We start from the raw sequence: 27144 nt of genomic DNA on the forward strand, positions 1-27144 counted from the left end.
AAGCACCTCAACTCCACCCTCAACTGCAATGCCCCCTCCACTTTGACAGACGCCAACCTCACAGCCAAAGAACTACACACTTGGATCTCCAACTGCGCAGACAAACTCACACCCCTTCGCAACCCCGACAGACCATGCCCCAGGAAGGCCAACTGGTTCACCGCTGATCTCCAAGAATCCAGGTGCACCTGCAGACGTCTACAGAAGAATTGGCAAAACACCGGAAAACTGCACCACATACAAGAACGCCATGACTGAATACCACCATCTCCTCATGCGTACCTTCACCCAGAACAAGATCTCTGCCAATGCCGGTAACTCATCATGCAAGAATTCACTAAACCCCGCAGCAACACCACGGACATCACCCCCTCCCAGGACCTCTGCAACAAGCTCAGCTCCTACTTCCATCTGAAAATCAAGTCCCTCTACGAGAACTCCAACGAACATACCCCGAACTCTGAAACCACCATCCCCTCCGCCACCAACAATGCCAACCAACCCACAATCTCCATCTGGACCCCAGCCACCACTGAAGACACCAAATCGACCATGAAAGGCATCCACTCAGTAGCACCCACGGACCCCTGCCCTCTGCACATCTTCAACCAAGCCGCCGCTATCGCACGGGAACTACGATACACCATTAACACCACATTCGAAACTGGCACCTCCCCCGATGACTGGAAACGCGTGGAAGTCAAGCCCCTGCTCAAGAAGCCATCGGCAGACCCGTCAGATCTCAAGATCTACCGACCCATCTCCCTCCTTCCCTTTACGGCCAAAGTCACAGAGAAGACCGTCAATGCCCAACTTACAAAAATCATTGAAGAGAACTCCATCCTCGACCCCTCCCAATCCAGATTCCGCAGCAACCACAGCACTAAGATAGCCCTACTCGCCGCCTCAGATGACATCTGCACCCTCCTCAACCAAGGCCACACCGCGGCCTTGATCCTACTCGACCTCTCCGTAGCCTTCGACACAATCTCCCACTGCACACTCGTCGCCAGACTCCACAACGCCGGCATACGGGGAACGGCCCTCTAAAAGCTCCACTCCTTCCTCACTTGCAGGGCCCAAAGAATCAGACTGCCACCCTTCCTCTCCGACCCCAGAGATCACCTGCTGAGTGCCTCAAGGATCATCACTCAGCCCTACGCTCTTCACTTTCTACATGGCCCTCCTCGCCGACATCGTCAGACAACACAGACTCAACATAGTCTCCTTCGCCAATGAGACCCAGCTCATCCTCTCCCTCACCAAGGACCCAGTCACCACCAGACTCAGCTTACAGGAAGGAAGTTGCATCCTGGTTGAGCAGCAGCTGCCTGAAGCTCAACTCGGAGAAGGCACAGGTCCTCGGACCCTCCCCCACCGCCTGGGACATCACCTGGTGGCCCACTGCCCTCGGGAGTCCACCCAACCCCACGATCACTCCTGGAACCTCGGCATCATACTCGACTCCTCCCTCTCCATGACAAGAGAGGTCAACACCGTCGCCTCCACCTGCTTCAACACCCTTGGAATCCTTTGTAAGACCTTCAAATGGATACCCCCTGAATCAAGAAAAAACATCACCCACGCACTCATAACCAGCAGACTGGACTACAGGAACACCCTCTATGCCGGAATCAACAAGTCTCTGCTCCGCAAACTCCAAATCATAAGGAAAAGGGCAGCCAGACTCGTCCTCGGCATCGCTCGACAAGAGCATATCACCCAATACCTGCAAGACCATCTCTGGCTTCCCGTCGGGAAGAGAATAACTTTCAAGATACGCACCCATGCATTCAAATGCTTCCACAACACCAGACCCCAATACGTCAACGAGAGAATCTCCTTCCACTTACCCAAGAAAATCCTCCGATTTCGCCAAAACCCCACGCATTCACAGAGCCAGAACAGGCGGAAGGGCCTGCTCCTGCATCGTAGCCAAGACGTGGAACGAGCTCCTGGTCGACATCAGCTGTGCCCCCTCTCTGAACATCTTCAGGTAGATACTCAAGACCTGGCTCTTCGAATGAACGGATCTGCTTACACCTCCCCCCTCTTCCCCCCCCCCAGCGCCTTGAGACCCTCACTGGTGAGTAGCACGATTTACAATTCCCCGATTGATACTAAACCTACCCATTAACCCCACCCACTGCCTGACCCAGAAATTAAGAGCAAAACCTGTTCGGCTCATGCTGTAGTTAACTTGGGTAAGTAACCCCACATTGTCCTCAGAAATTGTATCACTTCCTCGATATTAAAGACTTTTGATGTCTCGTAGTAGGAAATGTTCTTCCAAGACTCATTTTCTCTTTTGTGTGATAGGAAATTGCCTGTTTAGCATCAATCATTGCTCCCCAAAAATGTTTTTGTTGACCTGGGGTCACGTGTTCTTTCTTTTCATGCGCAAAGGAACCTGTGTGAGTTGTCTTGATGGGATCGCTGTTGGATTTTACATTAAAATATCTTCTCGATAAGATGCCTGAACGGCGCGCCTTGTAAGATATGATTGTACCACAGATGGACTTATTGCGAACACACATGGAACAGGCAGTCTCATGAAGATGGTGTGTTTCCCTTTTCCACTCTCCGGTACTTCTTGTGCAAGATGGGATATGTAGCTGTGAAGTATGTGTCCCTCAGATCGTCCACTCTTAGTTATGAAATCTACTGTCCTCTCGGCCTCAAGGCAGCCGATCTAGATACGGTCTGAGCCCTATACCAGGCGACGCGTGCAGTGGAACCCATGCCCTTTCTCACACCGGGCCCTCTTCATACGGCCCTTTCTGTAACAATGCCTCAATAGGATCATCGCGACTCTCATGCTTCAAGGCGCTAGACAACTGGCACTGTATCATGCACAGCATCATTTGCACTGTGCTTCGGCCCCCCCTCAGTCATGGGGTGCAGTGGAGGGAGGGGGCAGACCTTATCCATAGCCTTGTTGGGTGGGGCTTCTTCCAGTTGCCTTTTGAGATGGGACCTCGATGACCGCCACTTTGTAAACTATGCATCAGTGGAGTCTGCGTGCCCTGGTGATAACCGTGACAAGACCTCATAAGAGCACGGGCACAGTGTCGTCCTCTCCACCTCAGTGGGAGTGGTGTTTGCAGCTGTGTGTGTCATGGCCTCATTAGGTACAAAGTGTCCAAACGGTGGATATGGTTTCTGGGTCGCTTGGACTATTGCAACGGACTCCTGCTATCGGCCAATCAGGGAGTCCTAGCCAAACTCCAAGTAATACAAAACACTGCGGCAAGACTGGTGATGAATGCCCCCCCAAGAACCCCTTCTAAACCTCTTCTCGACAAACTACATTGGCTCCCAGTCTATAAAAGGATCAAGTTCAAGACATGCTGTCTTATCCATAGAACCATATATGGCACTGGTCCTCCTTGTTGGAAAGATAAATTCATCCCTTACATTCCTACTCGACTCCTCAGATCTAGTAGTAAACTTCACCTTAATGTACCAATCATTAAGAAGAGTAGGCAAGGGGGGAAAGCTCTATCTGTGGCTGGTCCGACCCTATGGAACAACCTTCCTTATGAGTTAAGGCAATGTTCCGAATTCTTGAGTTTTAGAAAAAAACTCAAAACATTTTTATTCTAGTAATTTTCACTATGTTAGCTGGAAACTCGCTGTATATGCGGTGTGCCTTCTTTTCTCCCGTCACCTGTAGCTGCCAACTTCTCTTCTTTTGTCTTTTTCTGTGCGCAGAGATACTCTTATGCAAGAGTCGATTCTAGCGCGGTATAAATTTATAAATAAATAAATAAATGGAGTTCTCTCTTACACTTTGAATTTTTCCTTTTTCTCAGACACATGAGGAGTCCTAACATATGATATGTTCAGATGCATGAGCCCTCTTTGGTGACATATGGGGTGCATGACCTGATGTTTCAATGTTGAGCAAGGGTCACTTTTACAGGGAACTTTTAATAACCTTCAGCTCACTTTAGTTCCTGGATCTTAGAAGAAGGGTTCTTCAATATCCATGTTAGTTAATGGGGTGTGGTACATGGGGACAAAGGCCCGCCCACAACTGATAAGTGGTGGAATGCAGTGTGTTAGTTATTGGTTCAACCATTCATAAGACACTGTGGCCTGGATGCACTGTGCCACTGACTATTGACGGAGCTAGATGGAGAAAGAGTTGCTGCTTTGTCCCAAGCAAACGTTTAACCTTCAGAATTAGAATTACTTTGGGGGTCAAAATCCTCGCTGGGCGCTGCAGCCAAAGAGAATTCAACATTTTGAGGTTGAGCCTACCAGACAGCGCACTCTGTCTGTCTGTGAAAAACATACTGTGCACTTTCCATAAACATATGGGACTTTTAGCTCACCCACTGTTCACCACTGGTTGGCTTTACTTGTATTTTGTTGATTTCTATTCAATGGCTTTCCGTATTTCAGCCCGTCCATCTTCTGTTTGTCCCTCCCATGATGCATAGTATCTTTATCATTTTTGTGGCTGGCTGGCTTCTACGCTTTCTCTGCTCGTTTTTAGAGATCTACGTTTTTTTTTATTGTTCAAGCATTCCATGAGTGTGCATGTGTTTTCCAGCTGTCTCTCGTCTGTGCTTTTTCCCCCCTCCATGTTGCTCTATTTCGCCCATGTTCTTCTATACCCCACTCGCACTCGTTTTGCTTTCTCTCACCCATGTTTCTCCCTCTGTACTGCAAGTTGCTCTCTCTTTCACCTGTGTTTCTTCATTTACTCTTGTGCTCTCTCCCTTGTGTTACTTGTCCCCTACCGCCTCCTCAACTCACAAGTTTATATAAAACTTTTTTTTAAACGCTTTCCAGCTCAGTTTTAAGAAATTGTCTTCACATTTTTTTTTCCAAATGTACCAATTCATTTTAGATTGGTAAATAAAAAATAAAAAAGGTTGTTGTCCTTGTGTCGGTCCATGCATGCATTTGAAAGCACGCCTACTAAATGAAGCAGCTCAGTCATTCTTTTTTTATAATTATTTTTTAATACCACATTGCACAGCAGCCACAATGCTGTACAGCATGGGTAAATTATTGGCAAAAGCCAATAGGTCTCATAAGCGAGACCTATTGACTTTGCGAGTCCTTTTTTATCTTCTTTTTCTTGCAATCCCCAGCGGCCTCCATCTTCACAATCAAAAGATCAGAGCGGGACAAACTTGCATAACGTGGCTGTTGATATGTCTTTCTCATGGTGCTTTGGCATCGTGTCATCGTTCTCTGGAATAAATAAAAAAAAATTATAAGTTCCAGATTTCAGGAAATGTTTTGTTAATTCTTCCTTAGTGCTCCAAAAGTCTGCATAGTGATAGGAAATCCATCTTGGACACACGGCCACCGCTTAAAGTTAGAGGAAGCTGCCTTACAGATGCTGTCTATGTCGGCAGCAGAATGTCCAATTGCAAATGATTCCTGGGTGTGCTCTTCGGCAGCGGCAGTCACAGGATGGCTGAGGAGAAGTCCAGTAGCCACCAGAGTGCTGGTCCTTTTCCAGGCGAGTGCCGCTTCATCTCTCTCCAGGACCTTCCGCTTCCTATCCTAAGGAGGAATGTTCCACAGGCGATCAGGCCCTTACGTAGCAGCAGAAGGCAATCTTCCGTAGTTCTGGGACCAGCGTTCCCGTTCCAGAGATTTAAAATATAGCGGGAGAAAACAGTGCCCTTTCCAAAGGATCAAAGACAATCCACACCCCTCCAGGTTCCAGAATCCACCAACCGAAAGTAGGAAGAGGACATCTCTTGCAGGAAGGTCCCTTCTAAACACAGAGAGCAAGTGAGCACCAGCTCTGAAGGGGATGGCTGCCTGGTTGCGTCCGCAGGGTTACTGCACCACATGCCTTTGCCGATCAAGATAGACAGTAGGCATACTAACTCCAGTGGATGGTAGGAATGAAGTGAGAATTATGAATAAACCACAGAGGATTCCGCCAAGTTCAGGCAAGCAATGCTCAGCTTAAAAAATATAGAGGGTAGATAATCAAAATCCAAGGTTTCCCTTGATATGTCATGCAGATTTGTCTACACTTCAATTTTCAAGTGTTTAGCATTTCTCTATTAAAATTATGAAAGTACACTTAACGTCAATTTGCCACACTTTAAAACAGTCTGAGCACAACCCCTGCCCTTGTAAGACGGACAAACACCCCCATCCTGCTTAAATTGTAGATGTGCAAAATGTTTATGTGCACTTAAACCAGCCAAAATGTCAAATATTTAAAATGTAATCACAAAGTCTATCTAGTTTCTTTTATGCAAAAGCATGAACGTTCAAGCATGTCACCCTTCTTTTAAGATGCATATGGGGGAAGGTCCTTTCAAGCTTGCACCCTAGATTTAAACTTCATGCCGCTGTGCAAAAGGTTCTTATACATTTACACCTGACTTACCACAATGTCACACTTGGCAACTTAAATACAAAATATTTTTCATTTTTTGAGTACAGCACAGGCAGGTCAAGACATATGAGGAAATGTACTCTTCTTAAACGTCAAATACCAGACGTTCAGGAAAACATAAATTGGAAGGAACGCAGCAAAGTAATATCTTTTCAATAGTTTTCTGTAGCCCTCAATTCAAAGGGTGGAAGATGTGCAAACTTTGGACATTGAAATACACATTTTTATCCAACTAGTCTACACAGTCGACCCCTGAAAAGTTAATATGTTGAATTGTCGATCCATGTTCTCTACTATGGTTTCAGTCGCTATTCTCGTACCATGGTGAGTACTCACCTCTGAGGGAATCTTGGCACCTGGTAACACACGTCTGTACTTAGTTCAATGGAGCTCATACTGGGTTCAAACTTGAGGTCAAACACAGGATTCTCTTTGAGGGGCTCTAGGCCACACAATCAACATGTATCCAATGACCAGCCCGGATTGCAGAAAACGCTTTGTCACGGATGCGTGAACATGTTGTAGAGTTGTCTAGGACATAGAGGGGTCTCAAATACAGACAACCCAAAAGTTGACGCACGCAGATTTTAACACGGAAGAAAAACAAGTAAACCTTCCAGACGAACCACAAAAAAGTTAGCAGCGAGTGACTCTATAGCCGAATCTCATTGGAGGAAACACCCTTTATGCAACTCTTTCAGTGACGTCACTTTCCTTATCTCATCTAATCCGAATTAACAGCTGGTGCACATCCAGACACTGCACATATACTCTGCTGCATATGCATGTGAATTAACAGCTGGCGCACATCCAGACACTGCACATATACTCTGCTGCATATGCATGTGAATTAACAGCTGGCGCACATCCAGACACTGCACATATACTCTGCTGCATATGCATGTGAATTAACAGCTGGCGCACATCCAGACACTGCACATATACTCTGCTGCATATGCATGTGAATTAACAGCTGGTGCACATACAGACACTGCACATATACTCTGCTGCATATGCATGTGAATTAACAGCTGGTACAGGCACTTTGTACATATACATAGCTGCAGACGCATACTCTGGTGCATTTCAATGTATATGAATTAACAGCTGGTGCACATACAGACACTGCACATATACTCTGCTGCATATGCATGTGAATTAACAGCTGGTACAGGCACTTTGTACATATACATAGCTGCAGACGCATACTCTGGTGCATTTCAATGTATATGAATTAACAGCTGGTGCACATACAGACACTGCACATATACTCTGCTGCATATGCATGTGAATTAACAGCTGGTACAGGCACTTTGTACATATACATAGCTGCAGACGCATACTCTGGTGCCTTTCCATGTATGTGAATTAACAGCTGGTGCACATACAGATACTTTGCACATATAATCAGCTGCACACTCTAGTGCATATGCATGTATGTGAAATAACAGCCGGCGCGCATGCAGACACTTTGTACATACACAGAGACACCCAGATATAACTCTATAGAGACTGGTACATCAGGGCAAGCAGATGAAGTTTCAAACAAACAAATAATGGACAGAAAAACACGAAGTCCGTGACATATGTGTACTTAGCAGTGTAACACTAGGGCATACACAGACCACTAAACCTGGCCCAGCTGCGCAAACACCTACAAAGCAGGGCTTTAAGTGGGATGAAAAAACGGAGGGGGGTCTCTTTAAGGGGCGTGGCCAATGTAATTAAGGGCGTGGCTTAAAAATACGTAAGCTAAAAAGCTGTGCTTAGCACAGTGTGCCGCCAGACCTGTATTTTGCCGTTTCTGTCATTGCATCCAGATATATGAATTAACACGTAACATTATACCTACAACAAGTCAGGACTATTGGCTTTGTCAATGGTGGTTAGTTGCTTAAGAAAAATAAGCAGCAACTAAGGCTTTTATCTAATATTGAAAAAGCTTCCACTTAAAGCCCTGGGGACACCACGACAATGTTGCTGCTCCCGAGTTTCGAAAAGAGAAGGGAAATCCAGAGAGAAAATGACTCTTTACAGGATTTCCCTTTCCCTAGAACTCTCACCTGGCATGACGTCATGCCGAAACTTCTCCACTAGTGAGAAGTGAGCAGTGTGAACAGCACACATCGATGTGCCTGCTACCACTTCAGTCCGGGGAAAAAAACGGGTCGCCTGTGGCAGGGCACAAAACAAAGCCCAATAGAGACCCGTCTCGAGGCCTCCTTTAAACAAGCATTTGCAATGCAATCGGTCTCGCCTTTGGGACCTCCTATGCATTTAGCTATGCGGCCCATTAGCTTGGGTGCTGAAACATCTACTGTTCTTTAACATGGAGGGAAAGTAAGCACCAAACAGGTATGGGAACACATGGAGAGAAATATTGCCTTTCAGCGGGAATGGTATAGTCCAAAGCTCTGTTTTTAATATAAAAGCAGGGCCTTCGGTCGTCACATCACTGAAAATACAAGATTTGAAAAAAATATTATTGTCTATGGGTGCTCGGGAAGAAAAGTTCTATAGACTTTAATCTAGAGAATGCTAAAGTGATTCTGGTATTTTACTGACCTCTGCTGGTCGTTTTCTATCAAGAAAGTTAAATAGAGGCAGTTGCCAGAAAAATATCAAAAAAGAAAGATCCTCAGCAGAGCGCAATTCTGGTATTTTACTGACCTCTACTGGTCGTTTTCTAGAACGGAAAAAAAGTCCCTAAGCGGAAGAAGACAAGTTCTAGGGCTGATCTCCAGAGCCCACAAAGTACATACATATATCAATGCAGCGCACCTGTTAACATTCTGACCTTGGGAGTGGCTACAGTACCAACTTGTGATTATAAACAGCCCCTGGTGTAAGAACTGGCGTAGAAACGAGGCACTGAGGAAAGCCTATGCTGAAACGCGTCTGCCACGGCGTTTCTACATACATGCACCCCACGCGCTGTAAAGAAATTTTGAAATAAATCCAGTTGTCAAATTCCTGGTGTGTCGGACTCATTCGGATGTGAGTGAGTATTGGATTTATGTTTTGACCAGCACGCAGGCACTGGTCTCAGACACACCCTCACGGTCTGGAGTGACACGTAAAGCCAGCACCTTTGGACTTTGGTATGTGTGTACCACGTGTCACCCCCCCAAGCGGAGATATTGCCACTGTGCTTCACTGTCTGCACGGGGAGTGAGGCAGTAGATTGCACTACTGGGGGAAACAACTGGTCTCAAGGTTTATCTACTCTCCTGGGATTCGAGGCTGGAGGTGAGAGAAGTTGTGATGCCAACTGATTTTGGGACGCCACTTGGTGTATGGAGAGACCCCTCACTGAATGGGTTACCACATCGCACTACGATTACCAGCATGCAACGAGTCTCAGGCCAGCGCGAGGATCAATGCAGCGCACCTGTTAACATTCTGACCTTGGGAGTGGTTACAGTACCAACTTGTGATTATAAACAGCCCCTGGTGTAAGAACTGGCGTAGAAACGAGGCACTGAGGAAAGCCTATGCTGAAACGCGTCTGCCACGCCGTTTCTACATACATGCACCCCACGCGCTGTAAAGAAATTTTGAAATAAATCCAGTTGTCAAATTCCTGGTGTGTCGGACTCATTCGGATGTGAGTGAGTATTGGATTTACACATATAAGTATATGCAAGAGGTCTCGAATGCTCAATCTAAAAACTGCAGGTGCTCAGCACTGGTGAGACCCGGCCCACTTGAAGCCCTGCTACTAAGGCATGGGTAAGTTGAGTGACACACGGTGTCATGGCCCATATGGCGACTGTAACAGACGTGTGATTCGGAGTTCGGTGCTGGGCTCTCTAATCATCCTGCCGTTGTCCCACGCTTCACTTTCGCCATCGATTCAACACCTGCATGTGTGTTGTGCCTGACCTGGGGTCATCGCTGGACACCATCATTGTGGGGACGCCTGCCACCCATCCGAGCAAACAAGGGGCGGATGCCCTGCCGAAGCCCCGAAGAGCAGCAATACACCCGGCGCGGCGCACCCCGCTCCCTCCGAGAGACACTAAAAGGTGCCTTGAACCAGGGGCACCTGCACCACGAACGCTGTGCACCGTGAGAATCATACGGTGGCCGCGACTCACCACCGGATGGGCGGAGCGGGCCTGATGGTCAGCCCCGAACCATGCTAATCACCCCCTGAGGCCTAGGACCCTTCCAGACACACCATCCACCCACCAAGGGCCTGCACAAGTGTGACACGAATCACAGCACGGCCTGCGGTTGCAGACCTCCGGGGGAAGGGGGGACGGTACCCCTAGGAGTGCCCTCTGCCCTCTTCCACGAGTGGAAGGCTGTGCCGCACTCAATCACGGTTCCCCATCGACCCCCTGCAACCGTAGTAATTTGCACACCGTGCCTGGGCCTGTCAAGTACCCCGGATGGCGTTCTCCCTGCTTCGGCCCCAGTGTGACATGCCAGCCTGAGCATGGTGGAGGGACCGAGCCTCCCCCTGCTCTGGGCTCCCACCCAGAATGGTAACACTTAGGCGGGGCCAGCCTGAAATGTACTCGAGCACCCGCTGAATTACATTTGGACTTCCTGGTTCATGCTGAGCACACAAGTGCCTCACTAGTTGGTGTGACCTCCGCAGCTGCTCACTCCAGACCACCCGACGCCTCATATGCAAAAAGAATGGGAGCAATGATCGGGAACCTATGTCTCTGCCCAGCACCTGGTCAGTGCTGGGCCTGGTGATGAAAGTATCTGGCTTTCCAGCTGTCCTCGCCGCTGCCACATGGTGACCTGCAGACTAGGACCCCCATCGACTCAGGGGTCGACCTACACCCACCGCCTGACTCATATTGGTGCACCTGAACTTTATCCCACTGGCGCTACCTACAGCAACAACTGGCTCACCTCTACTCCTGCTGTCACCCCGGACCCTGGTGTCCTCGGGCCCCTTCCTTTATAGAAGGGGTGTACCTGGACCGGCGGGCTGGCGATTGCGGGGCCTGCGAGCCGGATTGAAGGATTCCTATTTTGACTCAGACTCCAGATTCGGGGCTCACCTTTCACTGATGCTGCCCTGGAACTTGTTGCACACCCACTGCCGGCCCAAGAAGCGAGCAGGGACGGCCTGCAACCGACTTGTGCTACGACTGGTGGTGCACCGCATTTTGGGAGTGCCAGCCTGATGTCTACTGCATACACACACACTTTCCCTCTGCCCGGTGGGCACTGGCTGGCAAGGATGGTGAAACCCAAAGGCACAAAACCACAGCTCACGACCATTGGTGAGGCAGAGATGAAACCTGCGCCGGTGAATAAGAACCTTGGCAGCCTCCAACGACTTGAGAAGACCCTTCTGACCTACTGAGCCCAACTCAACAGGGTGTTCCAAGCCATCCTGGACACCAAGAACTCCCTGGAAACCCACATTGGCTATGTCTCTGTGGAAGTCAACCAGATGTGGGTCGACCACTGCAAATTATTGGAAATGGTGGAGGACAACGTGTCAGCACTGGCGGTGGTGCGTCCATCAATGCAGGACATACAAGAACACTTGAAGCAGGTGGAGGCGAAGTTCGCCATTGTACACCGCAGGGCAGAAGATGCAGAGGGCAGGTCAATATGAAATAACATCCACTTAATGGGCTTCCCGGAGCGCTCTGAGGGCCTCCTCATGGAGTTATTCTTAGAAGACTGGCTAGTGAAGAATGTGCTGGAGGGAAGTGTGCTCAACTTCTCCATTGAACGCATACATCGTATTCTGGGTTGACCCCATCCTCCCCGAGCCTGCCCCCTGCACTCCATCATAGCGTGACCAACTCCTACAACACTTTTGCACCAAGGGTGCCTGGTCCTACGAAAATGCTCAGATAACAGTGTACCCCAATTTCATCATGGAGGTGCAACGGTGTCTTGGGTCATACTTGCAGGTCAAGCAGCGCCTTCGGGAGCTGGACTTCAAGTATGCTCTGCTTTTTCCCGCTAAGCTCCGTGTTATCGATGGCAACAGGACCCACGTCTTCCACTCACCAGAAGATGTGTGGACATGGCTTCACGCGAAGGATTTGATACATTAACCAACTTCGGAACAAGCTGACCGCAACTGGATCGTACACAAGCCAAGACAGCGTAGGCACCGCACTCCCGGGGCGCGACCATCCAAGGATCAGGCAGCCGAGGAGTGGGCCCACGCAGCAGAAGATGCCTATCTCCACAGCACAAACTCCTGTGCTCCCCTCTGGACTGAGCACCCATCGGAGTTGAGATCGGACTAGGGTGGTTCGGTCCCATCATCCATGGAGGCCCACCAGGGCCCAAAGGTCACTCCCAGATCAGCCAGTGACCTGTGAATGTGACACTCTTAGCGGAGAACTTATTGTCTTGCATTTGATGGCTTCCTCTCAAGTCGGGCAACCAGCCCATGTTGCACATGAGATTGAGAAGTACTCTCATGTCTTGAGCCCGCACCACAAAGTTGCAGAACACTGTCACAAATAGACTGGGGCCATACAAGGCCGCCCAGCACGGTGCCATGCCACCCCAAGCTTCCCATGTGGACTACATTGTTGACTGTTTTTGGCTTTCCTCTTTTTTTTAACACTACATTTGGTGTACAAGTCAGGGGCGTTTTTTGGATGGGCCCTACTAGGAAATCTGTCATGGGGGGAGGGGAGAATATGTTTTCGTTTGATTTTGTGGTTCACCAAGATGCTCTGAATGTGTTCCGAATTGTATCAGATGTCTTCTTGCATGTCACTTATAGCTATGAGATTCCCTGGACTGCCAAAATCACTTGTCACGCCATCACAATACTGTACAATGCACTCAACATGCCACCCTTAGATTATGCAACGGAAGCGTGCACCAGATGGAACGAAGTATTACAGCAAGCGCTCACCAACTCAGCCTGGGCCCGCGCTCTCCAGTTGGTGACGGGTGCTTCGCGTAACCTCAGATTCCGACTCACGCAGTTCAAGTACTTACACCACACTTACTGGTCTTCGAGGTGCATCCACCGCATGTTCCAAACACTCTCCCCAGTATGCCCTCGATGTCAGTTTCAAAATGCAGATTTTTTTCATATGGTATGGACATGAACATCCGTACAAGCAACATGGCAGAAGGCCACGGCGATGGTGGCTGAAATGAGGGCACACACCCTCGCCCCCACTCCTGAATCTTGTTTGTTGGGACTGCGCCCACGGGTGATGGGTGATCACCACCGGCATCGCTTCATAGATTTGGTCTTTGTCCTGTTTAAATGCAAATAGCGATGGCCCGGAAATCCCCGTCCCGCCCAGACCCCCAAAGCTGACCCAGAGTCTTACAGACATGGACCAGAGCAGAAGCCCTCACCCTTCGGCTGCTTCGTATGCGGGGCGACAGCCGCACGGGAGGCGAATGTTGGGAGACTTTCCCTCTCGATGTGGAAGCCAAATCTGATGGACGCCCACCATGACGCCCATTTCCTACGCAAGATTGTTGCATGCCCCCATCATGCGGCGTCACTGCTGCTTTCTGCCACACCCTGTCCCCGGAAGAGCAGTGGTTCCGCACTAGGCTCCTAACATGCCCCCCGCTGAGTCGACACCAACCCATTTCTCATTTGCGTACTGCCCTATGGGTCCGTCCAGACAGCCCTGTCTCCCCGCCTCCCCCTCCCCTCCAGTGGCAGACAACCAACTCCTGGTTTCCTTGTCGGTAAACGCATTCATGGTGAATTGGCGCCCCCTACAGGATGAGTGAGTACCATGCACTCTTATATGCTTATGCTGGATCTCAGAGCTCTTGAATTGATTTGTTTACGGTTATCTTTAGCCTTTTATTTCCAGTCATGCTGTTAACTGAGCAGTAACTATCGACATTCTCACCACACATTGTTCTGCGCTGTAAGTAATGCACAGGCCCCATCATTATCTTGCAACCCTGTTGCACGTTCATGCATTAGAGGGATGAGAGTCCCACCTATGACTGCTGTACCATGACATTTGTGATGCCAATTAAAAAGTAGACTGACACGACGGCGACATAAAACGGAAGCAGTGGATAGGCAGACACTTGTCCTGTACCTTAATACACACACACACAGCAATTCTTCCAGTTAACACATGAGTTTAAGAAAGACACAGAACACAGTGCACGTGATCTCCATGTTTTATAACTCAGACCCCCCTCTCCAGAAGGTCACACACCGGGGGCAGGAGGGAATTAACTGAGGTCTCGAAGTACAAGTACATTTCCTACTCGCCCGGCCTCAGCCTGCAAGGCCCAGGGTGTTACCGGCAAACAGCACAGAGCCCAAATCACCACAAATACCTGAAGAGCGCTGTTCATATGTCACATTGGGCGCACCCCAGAGGATGGTACGAAGCACAATGTGTGAGCTCTTAATTAGCCTGTCTGCACGTGAGGCGAGATTGGTGTGTGTGCTCAGCGTAAGCTGGGTGTGAGCTCAGCGTCAGTTTGGCGAGTGCTCAGCGTCAGCTTAGCGTGTGCTCAGAGTCGGCTAGGCGTGTGCTCAGAGTCAGCTAGGCGTGTGCTCAGCGTCAGCTGGGCGTGTGCTCAGCGTCAGCTGGGCGTGTGCTCAGAGTAAGATGGGCGTGTGCTCAGAGTAAGATGGGCGTGTGCTCAGCACCAGCTAAGCGTATGCTCAGAGTCAGCTAGGCGTGTGCTCATAGTCAGCTGGGCGTGTGCTCAGAATCAGCTGGGCGTGTGCTCAGAGTCAGCTTAGCGTGTGCTCTGCGTTAGCTTAGCGTGTGCTCAGCGTCAGCTGGGTGTGTGCTCAGAGTCGGCTAGGCGTGTGCTCAGCGTCGGCTAGGCGTGTGCTCAGCGTCAGCTGGGCGTGTGCTCAGCGTCAGCTGGGCGTGTGCTCAGCGTCAGCTGGGCGTGTGCTCAGAGTCAGCTGGGCGTGTGCTCAGAGTAAGATGGGCGTGTGCTCAGAGTAAGATGGGCGTGTGCTCAGAGTAAGATGGGCGTGTGCTCAGCACCAGCTAAGCGTATGCTCAGAGTCAGCTAGGCGTGTGCTCATAGTCAGCTGGGCGTGTGCTCAGAATCAGCTGGGCGTGTGCTCAGAGTCAGCTTAGCGTGTGCTCTGCGTTAGCTTAGCGTGTGCTCAGAGTCAGCTTGTGGTGCGCTCAGCGGCAGCTTGGTGTGTGCTCAGCGGCAGCTTGGCGTGTGCTCAGGGCACACTTAGTGTGGGCTCAGATACAGCTTGACATAATTTCAGGGTTTGGGAGCCTGGCGTCTGCCTGCCCTTGCTAGTTCCCCAAACAACTCGAATAGTTTCGTCCATCTTTGGTACTCGAAATCCGAAGTCCTTTCAATTGGAAGCCACACAGACACCAGTCCAATGAAGGTCTCGTGGCGCCCTCTGCTGCACCTTACAGAACATGTCAAGAATGAATAATGCAATTACACAGTACTATATACCACCAACCATGCCCTCAAGGCGTGCTCTGCTGGCAGATGCTGGAGTGGCTGAAGGGAAAGGGTATGGCATGGCATGGGATGGTATGGTATAAGATTCAGCAGCCGGGCCCTCCCAGGGCTTCTATGTGGCATGTCATGTACTCTTGATCCCCACTGCTTGCAATTTTCTAAGAATGTGGTCTTAGAATCAGCAGCCCAGAAGCCATTTTACTTGCCAGAATCATATAAGTCACTGAGAATATCCAAATGAAACATATATAACGAAAGCAATTAACAGTTGTGACACTCATAAAAAAAACACAAAATAGCCTGTCAAGCAAAGTTTGTATAAAAGCAGCAAGGCCCATTACGTCATCAGAGGAGGGAAGCCAGACCATGTCCTCATGAAGGGATGAGTCCACCCATGTCATCAGATGTGTGTTGAACTCAGCTATGACATCATAAGACGAATGACTGCTGCTATGATGTCATGCAGGGTTGAGCCCGGCTTTGACATAAGAAAGGGACTCGCCCAGCCTTGATAATAAAGAGTTTGAACCAAACTATGACATCAGAAAGGCCTCCACTATGACCTGGTAAAGGAGTGAGCCAATACAGCTGCAGGGATACTTATCAGAAATAGATTCCCCGTGTGCCAGAGAAGAGGCTAGTAATGCTGCAAGGACCCTGCGCAGTGTCGTCCTAGCGGATTCTCACCAAGGAAACACAAAAACCGCTCTCCCTGCAAGCTGCGTCAGGGAGTAGTGCAACTTCTGGAGAACAGAACTGCTCTTACAGTGATTGATTCTGGTTGGAGTTGGGAAGCACAGTTTATATGAAAGAAAACAACAAATACTGAGCTTACAGTGACCCCTACTGGCCACAGTAAATACAACAGTTCATATGGAAGTGGCAGCTATTGTTCTAGCACTGCCACCTGCTGGACGGTTTGATAGCTCATAGTTTTTCATTAATTACAATGCTGGTCTCACTGTTCGCAGGGTGTATTTGGGTAAATCAGAAGGGCCCTGGCAGGTAGACCAGAGATCGCACAATTACAATGTGTCCACTTAACTCACTCTGGGTGTCGCTCATTCAGAGTTTCTGTGCTTGTCCTCTGTCCCCACGTTCCAGGCACACAGAGGTCTCTGGCACTATGCAGACACTCAACCACAGTATGAATAAAATCTCCGGCATTAAAAATCACATCAGAATATTTTTTTCTTTAAAAAAATCCTATTTTTATAAAAGAAAGGGGAATTGTTCTTTGAAGGGTCCTCACGGAGGAATGGCTGTGCTGTGTCCAGCACCAGGGTGGTCTGTCATTGTTCAGTCCACACATGTGGACGGGCAGGGCTGAGAGGACCAGCGCGCCTGACGCCATCTTCTTGCCAGGCAGGTGGAAGCCGCCAAGGGGCCTGCTCCCACGCAGCATCTCTCACGCTGGTGCCGCTCCGCTCTGCCCTGGCCCAGGGTCAATCCATCTCCATGGACATGAGCCGCCGTCGCTGGTCCCGCCGCACTTCCTGCACCGGCAGCTTTTTGCAGCAGAAGCGTGTGCTGCAGTAGCCAATCAGGCAGGACAGGAGCCCGACGGCTGTGGCAAAAGCAATTCCTATTAGCAGCGGGTACCTGAATGCGCTGAGCACTGTGGGGGGAAAAGAGAGAGCATATTACACTCTAAAGCACTAGCATCCTCAAACAAATGTAGTTCCATTTAACCACTTCACACAGATGTTACCAGTGTCTGAGAAACAGATGAGGTTACTTGCCTGCAGTAACTGAGGTCTCCAGAATATACTGTTCATTCTTCCATGACCAGTCACTAAGAACATCTGCCAGCTGGCAGCAGATCTTGAAACTGTGCCTTTTAGAATGCACTTAATTTGTAAAAACAAATAAGTGCTGGGCCCTCTTCAAGAGGTCACTGCAGCTTGCGCCACCCAGTTCCCCTGCCAGCGTTGCCAATGACAGTACCAACACCACTGCTAACCAACACACTCCTACAAGTGCGACAATTTAGACTATTCCGTAAGAATGGCTTGGTCGGTAGGTAACGGTCATTTTTATTGTATATTCAATTAATAAACAACTGTTGTGCTGGGCTCTAAATTAGACAAACAACGACGCCATGTGGCAGACTGTCATAAGTAAAAGACACACAATTGATGGACGGAATGCAGAACAAATCAAAACATTCACCCCCAGTCAAGAGATCTGGGTTAAATCCATCATTCTTTTGCCCACTACGCCACCCCAGTTTAGACCTGGCCATATGCAAACCAGTCTTGACCCTGTGCCTCATGGGAACAGTCCAGCCCGAACAGCCAAGCCAGGTCCTCCCTGGACCGGAAACAAGCATCCTAGGACCGGTTTCGGGGTTTCACCCCTCTTCAGCCAGGATAGTTTGAATCCAGTGGCACAGTGAGCCCAGGACTCACGTCTGGACATACCTGGCACACTTGGGGCGAGAAAGCAAAAGACACACAATTGATGGATGTAATGCAGAAATCAAAACATTCACCCCTAGTCAAGAGATTTGGGTTAAATCCATCATTCTTTTGTCATAAGTGCCAGTGTTGGTAAGTAAGTGAAAGTGCCTAACACCGGAAACCACTAGCTCAAATCACTGCTTTTAGAGCAGATGAGGACAGCTAACTAGATGCATGCCAGCATTCCGAACAGCAGACCTCGATCGCGGACGCATGCCTCCTTTAGATCGGTCTCAGGTTGCATTATTCCGCAAGGTTAGTGTTGGACATCAGGCCTATATGATGTAGACCAGGCTGCAAATAAGTACAGGGAACATATAATAATAATAAACATATGTTGTGGTAAGAAAGGCAGTAGGGATAAAAGATCTTCAAATAAACTAGCCTTGGTGTCAGCTAAATAAAAAAAAAAGAGTAAAGATAAAAAAACACCACAAAATACTGCCAGGCCAGCAAGGAAGAGCAGACAGGAGCGAACCCTAGTCTCGTTTTTAGGAAAATTGAGGAGTTGTATTTTTTTGATTTGACCACTAGGTGGCAGCAGTTCCCAAGGGTTAAAAATGAAAGAGGTCAGATTACTAGAGTACCAATTGGTTCAAATTTATTTCACATGTTTGCAGAAACAGAGAAGCCCCCCACCCCCAGAATACCAAAAGATCTACCAAATTCCTCTCACAGATCATATAGCTTGTGCTTGAAATGGGATTAGGATTAGAGCGCAAATCGCATGTTTTTTCACAGGCGCAAAGTGTTTCAACACTGGAGTGACGCATGCTGTTGGTGCATTTTTCTTTACTGTTGTGCCTCCACTAATTAGCACACCCCATCCAAACGTTACTTAGTGGGGGCACTATTTGGGCAGGCATTTTGTGGCGCCATTGTGATAATGTCCATGACGATCCTGGACCTTGGTCGTGAGGAATGGCGGTGCAAATCGGCGCAATATATGATAATCTTCGGAAAAAAATCAAAATGTCCGAAAATCTGCAGCAGCAATGGGGCAAACCCAGGGAGGCCTGACCTTCAGTGGACTGTTGCTGTCCCCCATTGCAGGAGGCTGGCCTTATTGCTTCTTAGACCAAAGCCAATATTAGTGAGGATAGATCACGCTCCACTCATTTTCACCCATCACACATTTAGACTTCCCTTTGCACTTTCGTGCAACTAACACGGCCTGTATGCATGCTAAGGAAAATGTTCCTTCGTCTGTAAGCGTCTGTTCGTGGCATGCAGTGCCGCAGACCCATACGCTCTGCGTACTCCGGGTACCAAGTGCTCATCTAGGACGTTATGAGATATCTGTCCTCAAAAAAGTATTTCTGGTCACAGGATGTGCTGTGGCGCCTCCTTTAGTGGATAATGCACATAGGCACCGACTCCGCGCTCGATTGTTTTCCGCACAGCGAGTGACACTATGTATGGAGCGGTGACTGAATGTAGCATGGTGTGCCAGCTGTATTGTGAGTGTCAACCAGGTAATAACAGAAGAGATATTCAACAAACACAGGTTTACAGAGAGGAGGGTGGGCGAATGTGAATCCACAGCACTACACACAAGGAACAAATGCTTGCAGGGTATGCAGCATTTACCGTGCGTAGCACATGTGGCGTCGATACCCGTGCTCTGCAGCAGCTGTAAAGAAGTGCCCTCCACACCCGTGCTCTGCAGCAGCTGTAAAGACTTGCCCTCCATAAGGGATAGCAAGCATGTGGATGAGGCAGTAGTCTGACACAAAGTTGGCATACCGTAGTATGCTGGCGGGCTAAGATGTCCATAAAGTAGGGTTAGGTAAAAGTGTGAGGGGTTGACCAGGTGGCGGCTTTGCAGATTTCAGTTAGCGGGGTTGTGTTCTAAGAAAGCCATAGTTGTTCCTTTCTTACAGGTATGTGCCATGGGGGAACTGTTAGAGGTCTTTTAGCTTTGTGATAACAAGCTTGGATGCACGTGCCTGTCCATCTGGCTGTATCAGCCTTAGCGATGGATTGGCCTCTGTAAGATCTTGCAAAGCCAACAACGAGCTGGTGGAACTCGCAGGTCTAATGCATGAGAGCTCGTTTCCCATCTAACCTGAGAAGGGGTGTTTCTCCTAGGGAGTCTAGCTGCCAAAGCCAGACGGGAGGATCTATGGACTGATTGAGGTGGAAGGGTGACACCACCTTAGGAAGACAATCAGGGTTAGTTCTGACAACAACCCTGATCCCTGCAAACCTGAAAGAAAGGCTCTTGCAGGGTAACCCCTTGCAGCTCACTAATGCATCGGAATTATGGCTTCTAAGAAAGACACTTTCCGTGAAACAAACTGAGGAACTGTAAACTGCAAGAGTGAAGTGGTTCGAAGGGCGGACTCATGAGTCCAGTGGGGATAACAGTGGGCTTCCACACAGGGGCATGTGGTTCACTGGTGGACTCAGGAGTCTGGTGGGGACTACAGTGGGCTTCCACACAGGGGCATGTGGTTCACTGGTGGACTCAGGAGTCTGGTGGGGACTACAGTGGGCTTCCACACAGGGGCATGTGGTTCTCTGGTGGACTCAGGAGTCTGGTGGGGACTACAGTGGGCTTCCACACAGGGGCATGTGGTTCTCTGGTGGACTCAGGAGTCTGGAGGGGACTACAGTGGGCTTCCACACAGGGGCATGTGGTTCTCTGGTGGACTCAGGATTCTGGAGGGGACTACAGTGGGCTTCCACACAGGGGCATGTGGTTCTCTGGTGGACTCGCGAGTCTGGTGGGGACTACAGTGGGCTTCCAAACAGGGGCATGTGGTTCTCTGGTGGACTCATGAGTCTGGAGGGGACTACAGTGGGCTTCCACACAGGGGCATGTGGTTCTCTGTTGGACTCATGAGTCTGGTGGGGACTACAGTGGGCTTCCACACAGGGGCATGTGGTTCTCTGTTGGACTCATGAGTCTGGTGGGGACTACAGTGGGCTTCCACACAGGGGCATGTGGTTCTCTGGTGGACTCAGGAGTCCGGTGGGGACTACAGTGGGCTTCCACACAGGGGCATGTGGTTCTCTGGTGGACTCAGGAGTCTGGAGGGGACTACAGTGGGCTTCCACACAGGGGCACGTGGTTCTCTGGTGGACTCAGGATTCTGGTGGGGACTACAGTGGGCTTCCACACAGGGGCATGTGGTTCACTGGTGGACTCAGGAGTCTGGTGGGGACTACAGTGGGCTTCCACACAGGGGCATGTGGTTCTCTGGAAGGAATGACCCTGGTGAGAGCCTCTCTGAATGCCTTAACTATGGAATCCCAAGAAATGAAGAATGCTCTCTGCTTTCCATTCAGGCCACAATGCCAGCTGTGCACAACTGTATAAAAGTGCAGGCGAGGCCTGGCTTCCGCAGAGGCCAGAGGTTGCAGTTGATTACCTGGGCAATGGATTTTAGAGGGTCTAAGTTCTTAGAAATGGCAACAGTGGGCAAGCCTTTTCCACTTTGCATCGTGCATCGTGCACCGTGGAAGATAGTGATTCACTCCTGTGGGAGATCAGGAGCCAGGTGGCTAGGTTGAGCTCTCCAGGGTCTGGGGATCTGATCTGGCCCTGGCTCTGGGTGAGAATGTCAAGGCTGATTGAGAGCTGCTCGTGGGGGCTGATGGACATCTAGAATCGCATTGAGTAGCAAGGCTGCTTGGCCAACGTGGGGGCCACCAGGATGAGCGTGAAGGATATTTGACTGACTCATTTTCCTTACCATCTAAGGAAGGAGTGGGAGAGGAGGAAAAGTGTAGGCACAGAACACCGACAATTCATCCATAGTACATTGCCAATGGGCAGGTAGTGTGGGTACACAGAGACGTTTGGTGATTTGATGTTGTCAAGGGTGGCACACAGGTCCATCTGTGGGGTGGCTCAGCACTGGAAGTACCTATGTAGGGCTCATGACTGGATTATGTGCCCTGTTGAGCAGGTCCTCAAAGCAGTGCTTAATTTGAGCCAGTGGATTCCGGGGCTTTGCACCAGCAAATCATTGCCAGAACTTGCACTTATGACAGCTGCCACATGGTGGTGCTGTTTGTGCAATTTTAAGATGAGCACAAAAACAGTTGTTTGTTAATTCAATATACATTAAAAAATAACTAATACCTGCCACTCAAGCCATTCTTAGAGCTTTGGCGGCCTCGAACAGTCTGAATTGTCACACTTGTAGCAGTGTGATGGTAAGTAGTTGTGTATATGCAGTGGCAATGTGTGGTGCAAACTGCGGTGGCCTCCTGACGAGGGCACCAGCACTTGTATTTTTTTTTTACTCATTAAGCACTGCCCCAAAGTCATGTCCACCCTGGAGTGTGTCCCGCCAAAAGGAGTATATTGTGGCAGATGGCCCAGGGCCGCATTTCCTGGTCTGGTGCTGACAGCAAGGAAGTGTGTGCGCCACCCTGTTTCTGTCTGTCATACATGGTAGTCAGGTTGTCTGTTTTGATGAGGACTACCTTTCCTCAATGACCTGAAAGACAGCTTTGAGAGCTAGGCGTATACCCCGTAGCTTGAGGTAGTTGATGTGGCATCACTGGTGTTGAGGGGGCCACACTCCCCGGACAGTCATAGTGTTGAGATGCCCACCCCTTCACCTGGCGAAAGAGACCAGCCATGCAACAGACTGTTGATGATCCACCGCTGGAGAGCGTGACGCACGCTGGCCTCTACCAACACTAGATCTTTGCAGTCACTCTCTGCTTGTGACTACTGCGCCGGAAGGCATCCTTGTAGCATGTGATGTGGGAGCCTGGCGTGAGGTACAATGGCAATGAAGGAGGCCATCATTCCCATGAGGCGTATCGCCGTCCCGGCGTTGATGGCTGGGCTGAAAAAGACAGAAGTGCTGAAATGCCATCACTGATGGTTGGGGAAGGCTTTCCCTGTGACTGCGCTGAGGATGAACCCTGGAAATGTCTGAACTTGTTAAGAATTGAAGGTGGTACGTGGTGGTTTTTATGGTGAACCCCAAGGCTGTGCAGCAGGGACATTGCAGCTTGAGTGCAGACTGGGCAGTTCGGCCTTCACTCTTGATCAGCCAATCGCTGGGGTAGGGGAAGGTGTACGTGTCAGCCCATTATTAATCAGTGGACCGCACTGTTCAAAGTTACTGTTGGTGGGCACGGTGGATGGGTACATGAAGGTGGGCACCCTTGAGGTGTAGCTCTGGAATGTAGTCATGCTGAGGGGGGCTGCAGGGTTTTTATGTGAAAATACTCAGATAGAATGTACTAGTTGAGAGGCCTGTTGTCTAGGTTACCTGCTGAGGTTGCGTGCATGGGTTGGGATACTGGGAGGGGTTGTGAGAAGTTTTAGGCAGTAACCATAGAAAACCACAGTTAAAACCCACTGATCTGATGCGATTTCCTCCCAGTGTGACAGGAAATCTTGCAGTCTCCCCTTACAGAGGACATGATTTGGGGCAAGGGAGATGGGGCAAGTCATTGTTTGGAAGTGAAGCCCTGTTGTCGGGGGCTGCTTTACCCTTGCCCTTGTTGTTATTCTTGTAAGCACCTCAGGTGTAAGCCATTCCCAGCTGCCGGTGGCATGACTGCTGCTGTGTTTAGTAAGAGCACAACTGACCTAGGGAAGGGGGCTTGGCTCCTCCCTGGGCCATTGATTCCGAAAGGTCCCTCCAGTAGCTGGAGTTTGTAGGAGATGCTGATGGACCTCATGTTTAAACCAGAGTGGGCTCAAGCATGCCATTGAGCATTGGTAGGAACTGCACCATCCGCTCTGACTTGGACCGCATCTCTACAAGGAAGTCCTCTTCTTCATTGACCACATGCTGGTCCACCTTATGAAAGGCTGTTGCCCATTTACTGACCGCCAGGTGAGCCATGATATTGTCGGGGGTGTCCTGATGGGATAGTGGTCTAGATCTGGCTCTTGTCCCACGGTGCGTCTATGGGCCCTGGATCCAAGGGCTGGTCATAAGCATCAGTAAGATGAGAGGGACTGCCTGGATCACAAAACGGTGCACGGGGACTCAGTGTTTGACTCTACCAGATGCAGGCGGGTGGCATGCGTAAGGGTGGAAGTGAAGGGGTGGTGGAGGTAGAGGTGGAGGAGGAGGTGTTGCTTGAGGCAGAGGCGCAACATAAGGAAAAGGTATAGTGCCCCTACCTCTAAGCCTCTTCAGTGCCGGTTTTGGGGGTAGAGGGAGTGGTTCGGAAACTCTCTCTTCCTCGAAAGCAATCTACCTTTGCGAGTTAGAATCTCTGCTGGCTTCAGCGGGTGGTTTTGCCAACATTTTCCTAGTGACGGGATGGCTGAAGAATTCCTTTGTATTGTGTTGAGTTCCTCTTGGATCCTCTGCAGGACGGGCAACTTCTATTCCTCGGATCGGGCTATTGCCAGTGCTTTCAGTGTTGACAGGATCTTCAACATCGATGGGATTTCGGGCACCTACAAGGGCTTCAACGGTCCCATTGGCGCTCATTTTGGGTGCAGGCTACACAGCTCAGCACTCATGGGCCAAGTAGAACTCGATGGCTGGTGAGGGTCAATGCCCTTGGGCGGATCATTCTTCGATTCCGAAGTCTTTTGTCAGTGTCAAGGCAGCAAAAGTCTCCTCTTAGCAGAGCTTGACCCAGACTCCTGTGGAAGCCGTGCTCTACCTCAGCAGAAGACTTCTTCTGAGACCTTGAGCGGGTGTCAGAGCGGAGTCACGCAATTATGACAATGATCGTGGTCTTGTTTCGAGGGCCGCTGGTCTTCAGTGCTGGCTCAACGTCCTCGTGTTCGAAGGACCTTGAGGAAACGGACACCGGACTGGGGATGGCTTGGCCTGCAGGGATTCCAGAAGGCCTGGGCTCTTCTTCAGAAGTGACAAAGAGATCCGATTGCCCAAAATATGGGGGTCTTGGATGACAGCTGTTGGTGCATTTTGTGGCGTGTCCAACCTCTCTCCCTATGGTTCCTTAAGGTTTTCTTGGAGTTTAAGTCAAGACAGGACTCGGAAGAGGTGTCGTGGTGGCCCAGACAATGGCTCCAGTTGAAGGCATCGTGATGATCCGATCACCGATCCTTAGTATGGTACCGAGTGCAGTTTTCAGTGCGTCTTGTGATCCGTATTCTCAGTTGTTGAAACTCAATAGGGACCATGTGGCCCTCAAAGGGTGTGGGCCCCGGCGTGCAGGGACTACGGTACTGGGCGTCGATCCTCAGAGTGTCCTTCAAAGAACACAATGCCAATATTCAACTGCGACTGTGCTTCCACATTGTCTGTGTATAATTCTGAATGTGTGGGCCAAAAAGTTGTGAAAAATTCTAAAACTCAGAGACCTCTTGTGTACATTTGAACCCTATAGCGGAAAAAAAACATTCTAACATGAGCATTGCCTACTAACGAAGCAGTCACACCAAATCCTGTGACTCAAAAGACTTCTTTGAAGAAAAACAACCTCCCAGCCTCTAAGCGCAAGACTAGATGGCAGGAGTACGCTGAGCATGTGTACCGAAGCAGCACCCGTTACAAACCTTCAGTCATAGAGAACAGAAGCAATGGGACATCCAGGTGACACGCCGGGAGACTCCAACGCAAAGGCTTCATGTGCGGATACCCGCTGCTCAGTCCAGCCAGTAACATGGCTGAACTGTCATAGTGGGTGCAGCTCAGTTGGTGCCTGCGGAGTTGCAAGTCTGTTTTAGTAGTGGTCACTGCGATGGTCACTTCATGGCCTCAGTTATTCCGCCTTTCTTTGAGCAACTTTTACATTATTTTATCTGCCAGTAATCTCGAGTGGAAAGAGAAAATCTGAAGGCGATTATGAAATTACAAAAAAATCTGTGTACATTTGCAAAATGTCCCAAACCTGCAGAGAAAAAGGAAAAATGCAATTTCCCACTGAAAAATATGTCCCCAGGCATTGAGTTATGCGCAGCAACATCCATTATCTCAAAACTAATTAGCTGTTACCCAAAAAACAATTTGCAAAATGTTCCCCAATATAGGAAAACACATGACTGTAAATATATTTCATTTTTATTTTAGTGCAATTGTCAAGTGGAATCGTAGCCTCCGAGCCAGCGCGGCACTGGATTTGTTCACTCTTTGCACTGACCGTGGTGTTTGCATTTTCTTTCTTGTCTGATAAGTCTACCAGGAATTCAAATATGTCATCTCAAGGGTCTCTTGGCGCTGAATAACAGATGTTTATTGTTGCCCAACTCAATGGTACTCATTTTATCGGCCTCCGATGGATGAAAGGCTGAGTGGACCCTGTCGGGATTTGCACCTGTGACCATAAGGTGTCCTAACACAGGCCCCTGCAGTGGACGTATTATACCACTGAGCCACCAGACCCGGCCAATGCTTGTTGTATTATTGGTGGCTCAGACAAGGGGTGGTGGTGATCATGGTGGTATTGGTGGTCCTGGAGGCAACTACATTGCTGGCATCCATGACGGCTGTGGAAACAGCTGGTTGTACATAGCGCATGTATGACAAAACGTGTGAATGAGTGCGCTTTTTAGATGTAAAATAGTCCCCCATGCACTCCGATGAAAGCTCTCTATGGGAGGCGGAATTAAACCCATGCCATATATATTTTAATATATTTAAAGAATTTGTAAGAAAAAGCCTTTCGGACGGCTAACCTATCTGTAGCCATATCAAACAAGCATTGGCAAAGCCAACAGGTCTCACCTTTTGAACTAACTTGCTTTGCCAATACTGCACAGCATCGGCAAAAAAAAAGAAGAAAAAATGTGCTACGATGCAGACAAAGTTGCCAGTCGTGTGACTCTGTAGGTGCACGTGTCACCACGCCTACTGGTGCCTACAGAATGACGTGGGTGCCACTTTCCTGAATTGTGACTGACTTATGATGGCTGAATAAAAAAAAAATAGAAATACTAAGTGTACATGCTTTTGATGTATAGAAATGCAGCAAATGGCAGCTGCT

General features: G+C 49.3%; 1 protein-coding gene across 2 annotated transcripts in view; it reads right to left on the bottom strand.

The window, feature by feature from the left end:
* Nucleotides 1–14492: 14492 nt before the first annotated feature.
* The window catches only part of PTGFRN (prostaglandin F2 receptor inhibitor), a 484819-nt gene continuing 472167 nt past the window's right edge, over nt 14493–27144 (bottom strand). Inside the window, exons 9-10 of one of the 2 annotated variants that reach the window (XR_014967615.1) lie at nt 15003–17408; nt 14493–14935 (exon numbers count right to left, since the gene is read on the bottom strand). Coding sequence is in view for 1 of the 2 variants with exons in the window: in XM_085620984.1 (XP_085477110.1) it covers nt 17236–17408 (173 nt within the window). In the remaining variant the exon portion in view is untranslated. Of the gene's footprint in view, nt 17409–27144 lie in introns of both variants that reach the window. The other variant, XM_085620984.1, reaches the window with a different exon arrangement.

Source organism: Triturus cristatus, chromosome 8, assembly GCF_964204655.1.
Source record: "Triturus cristatus chromosome 8, aTriCri1.1, whole genome shotgun sequence".
In the NCBI taxonomy this organism is placed as follows: domain Eukaryota; kingdom Metazoa; phylum Chordata; class Amphibia; order Caudata; family Salamandridae; genus Triturus; species Triturus cristatus.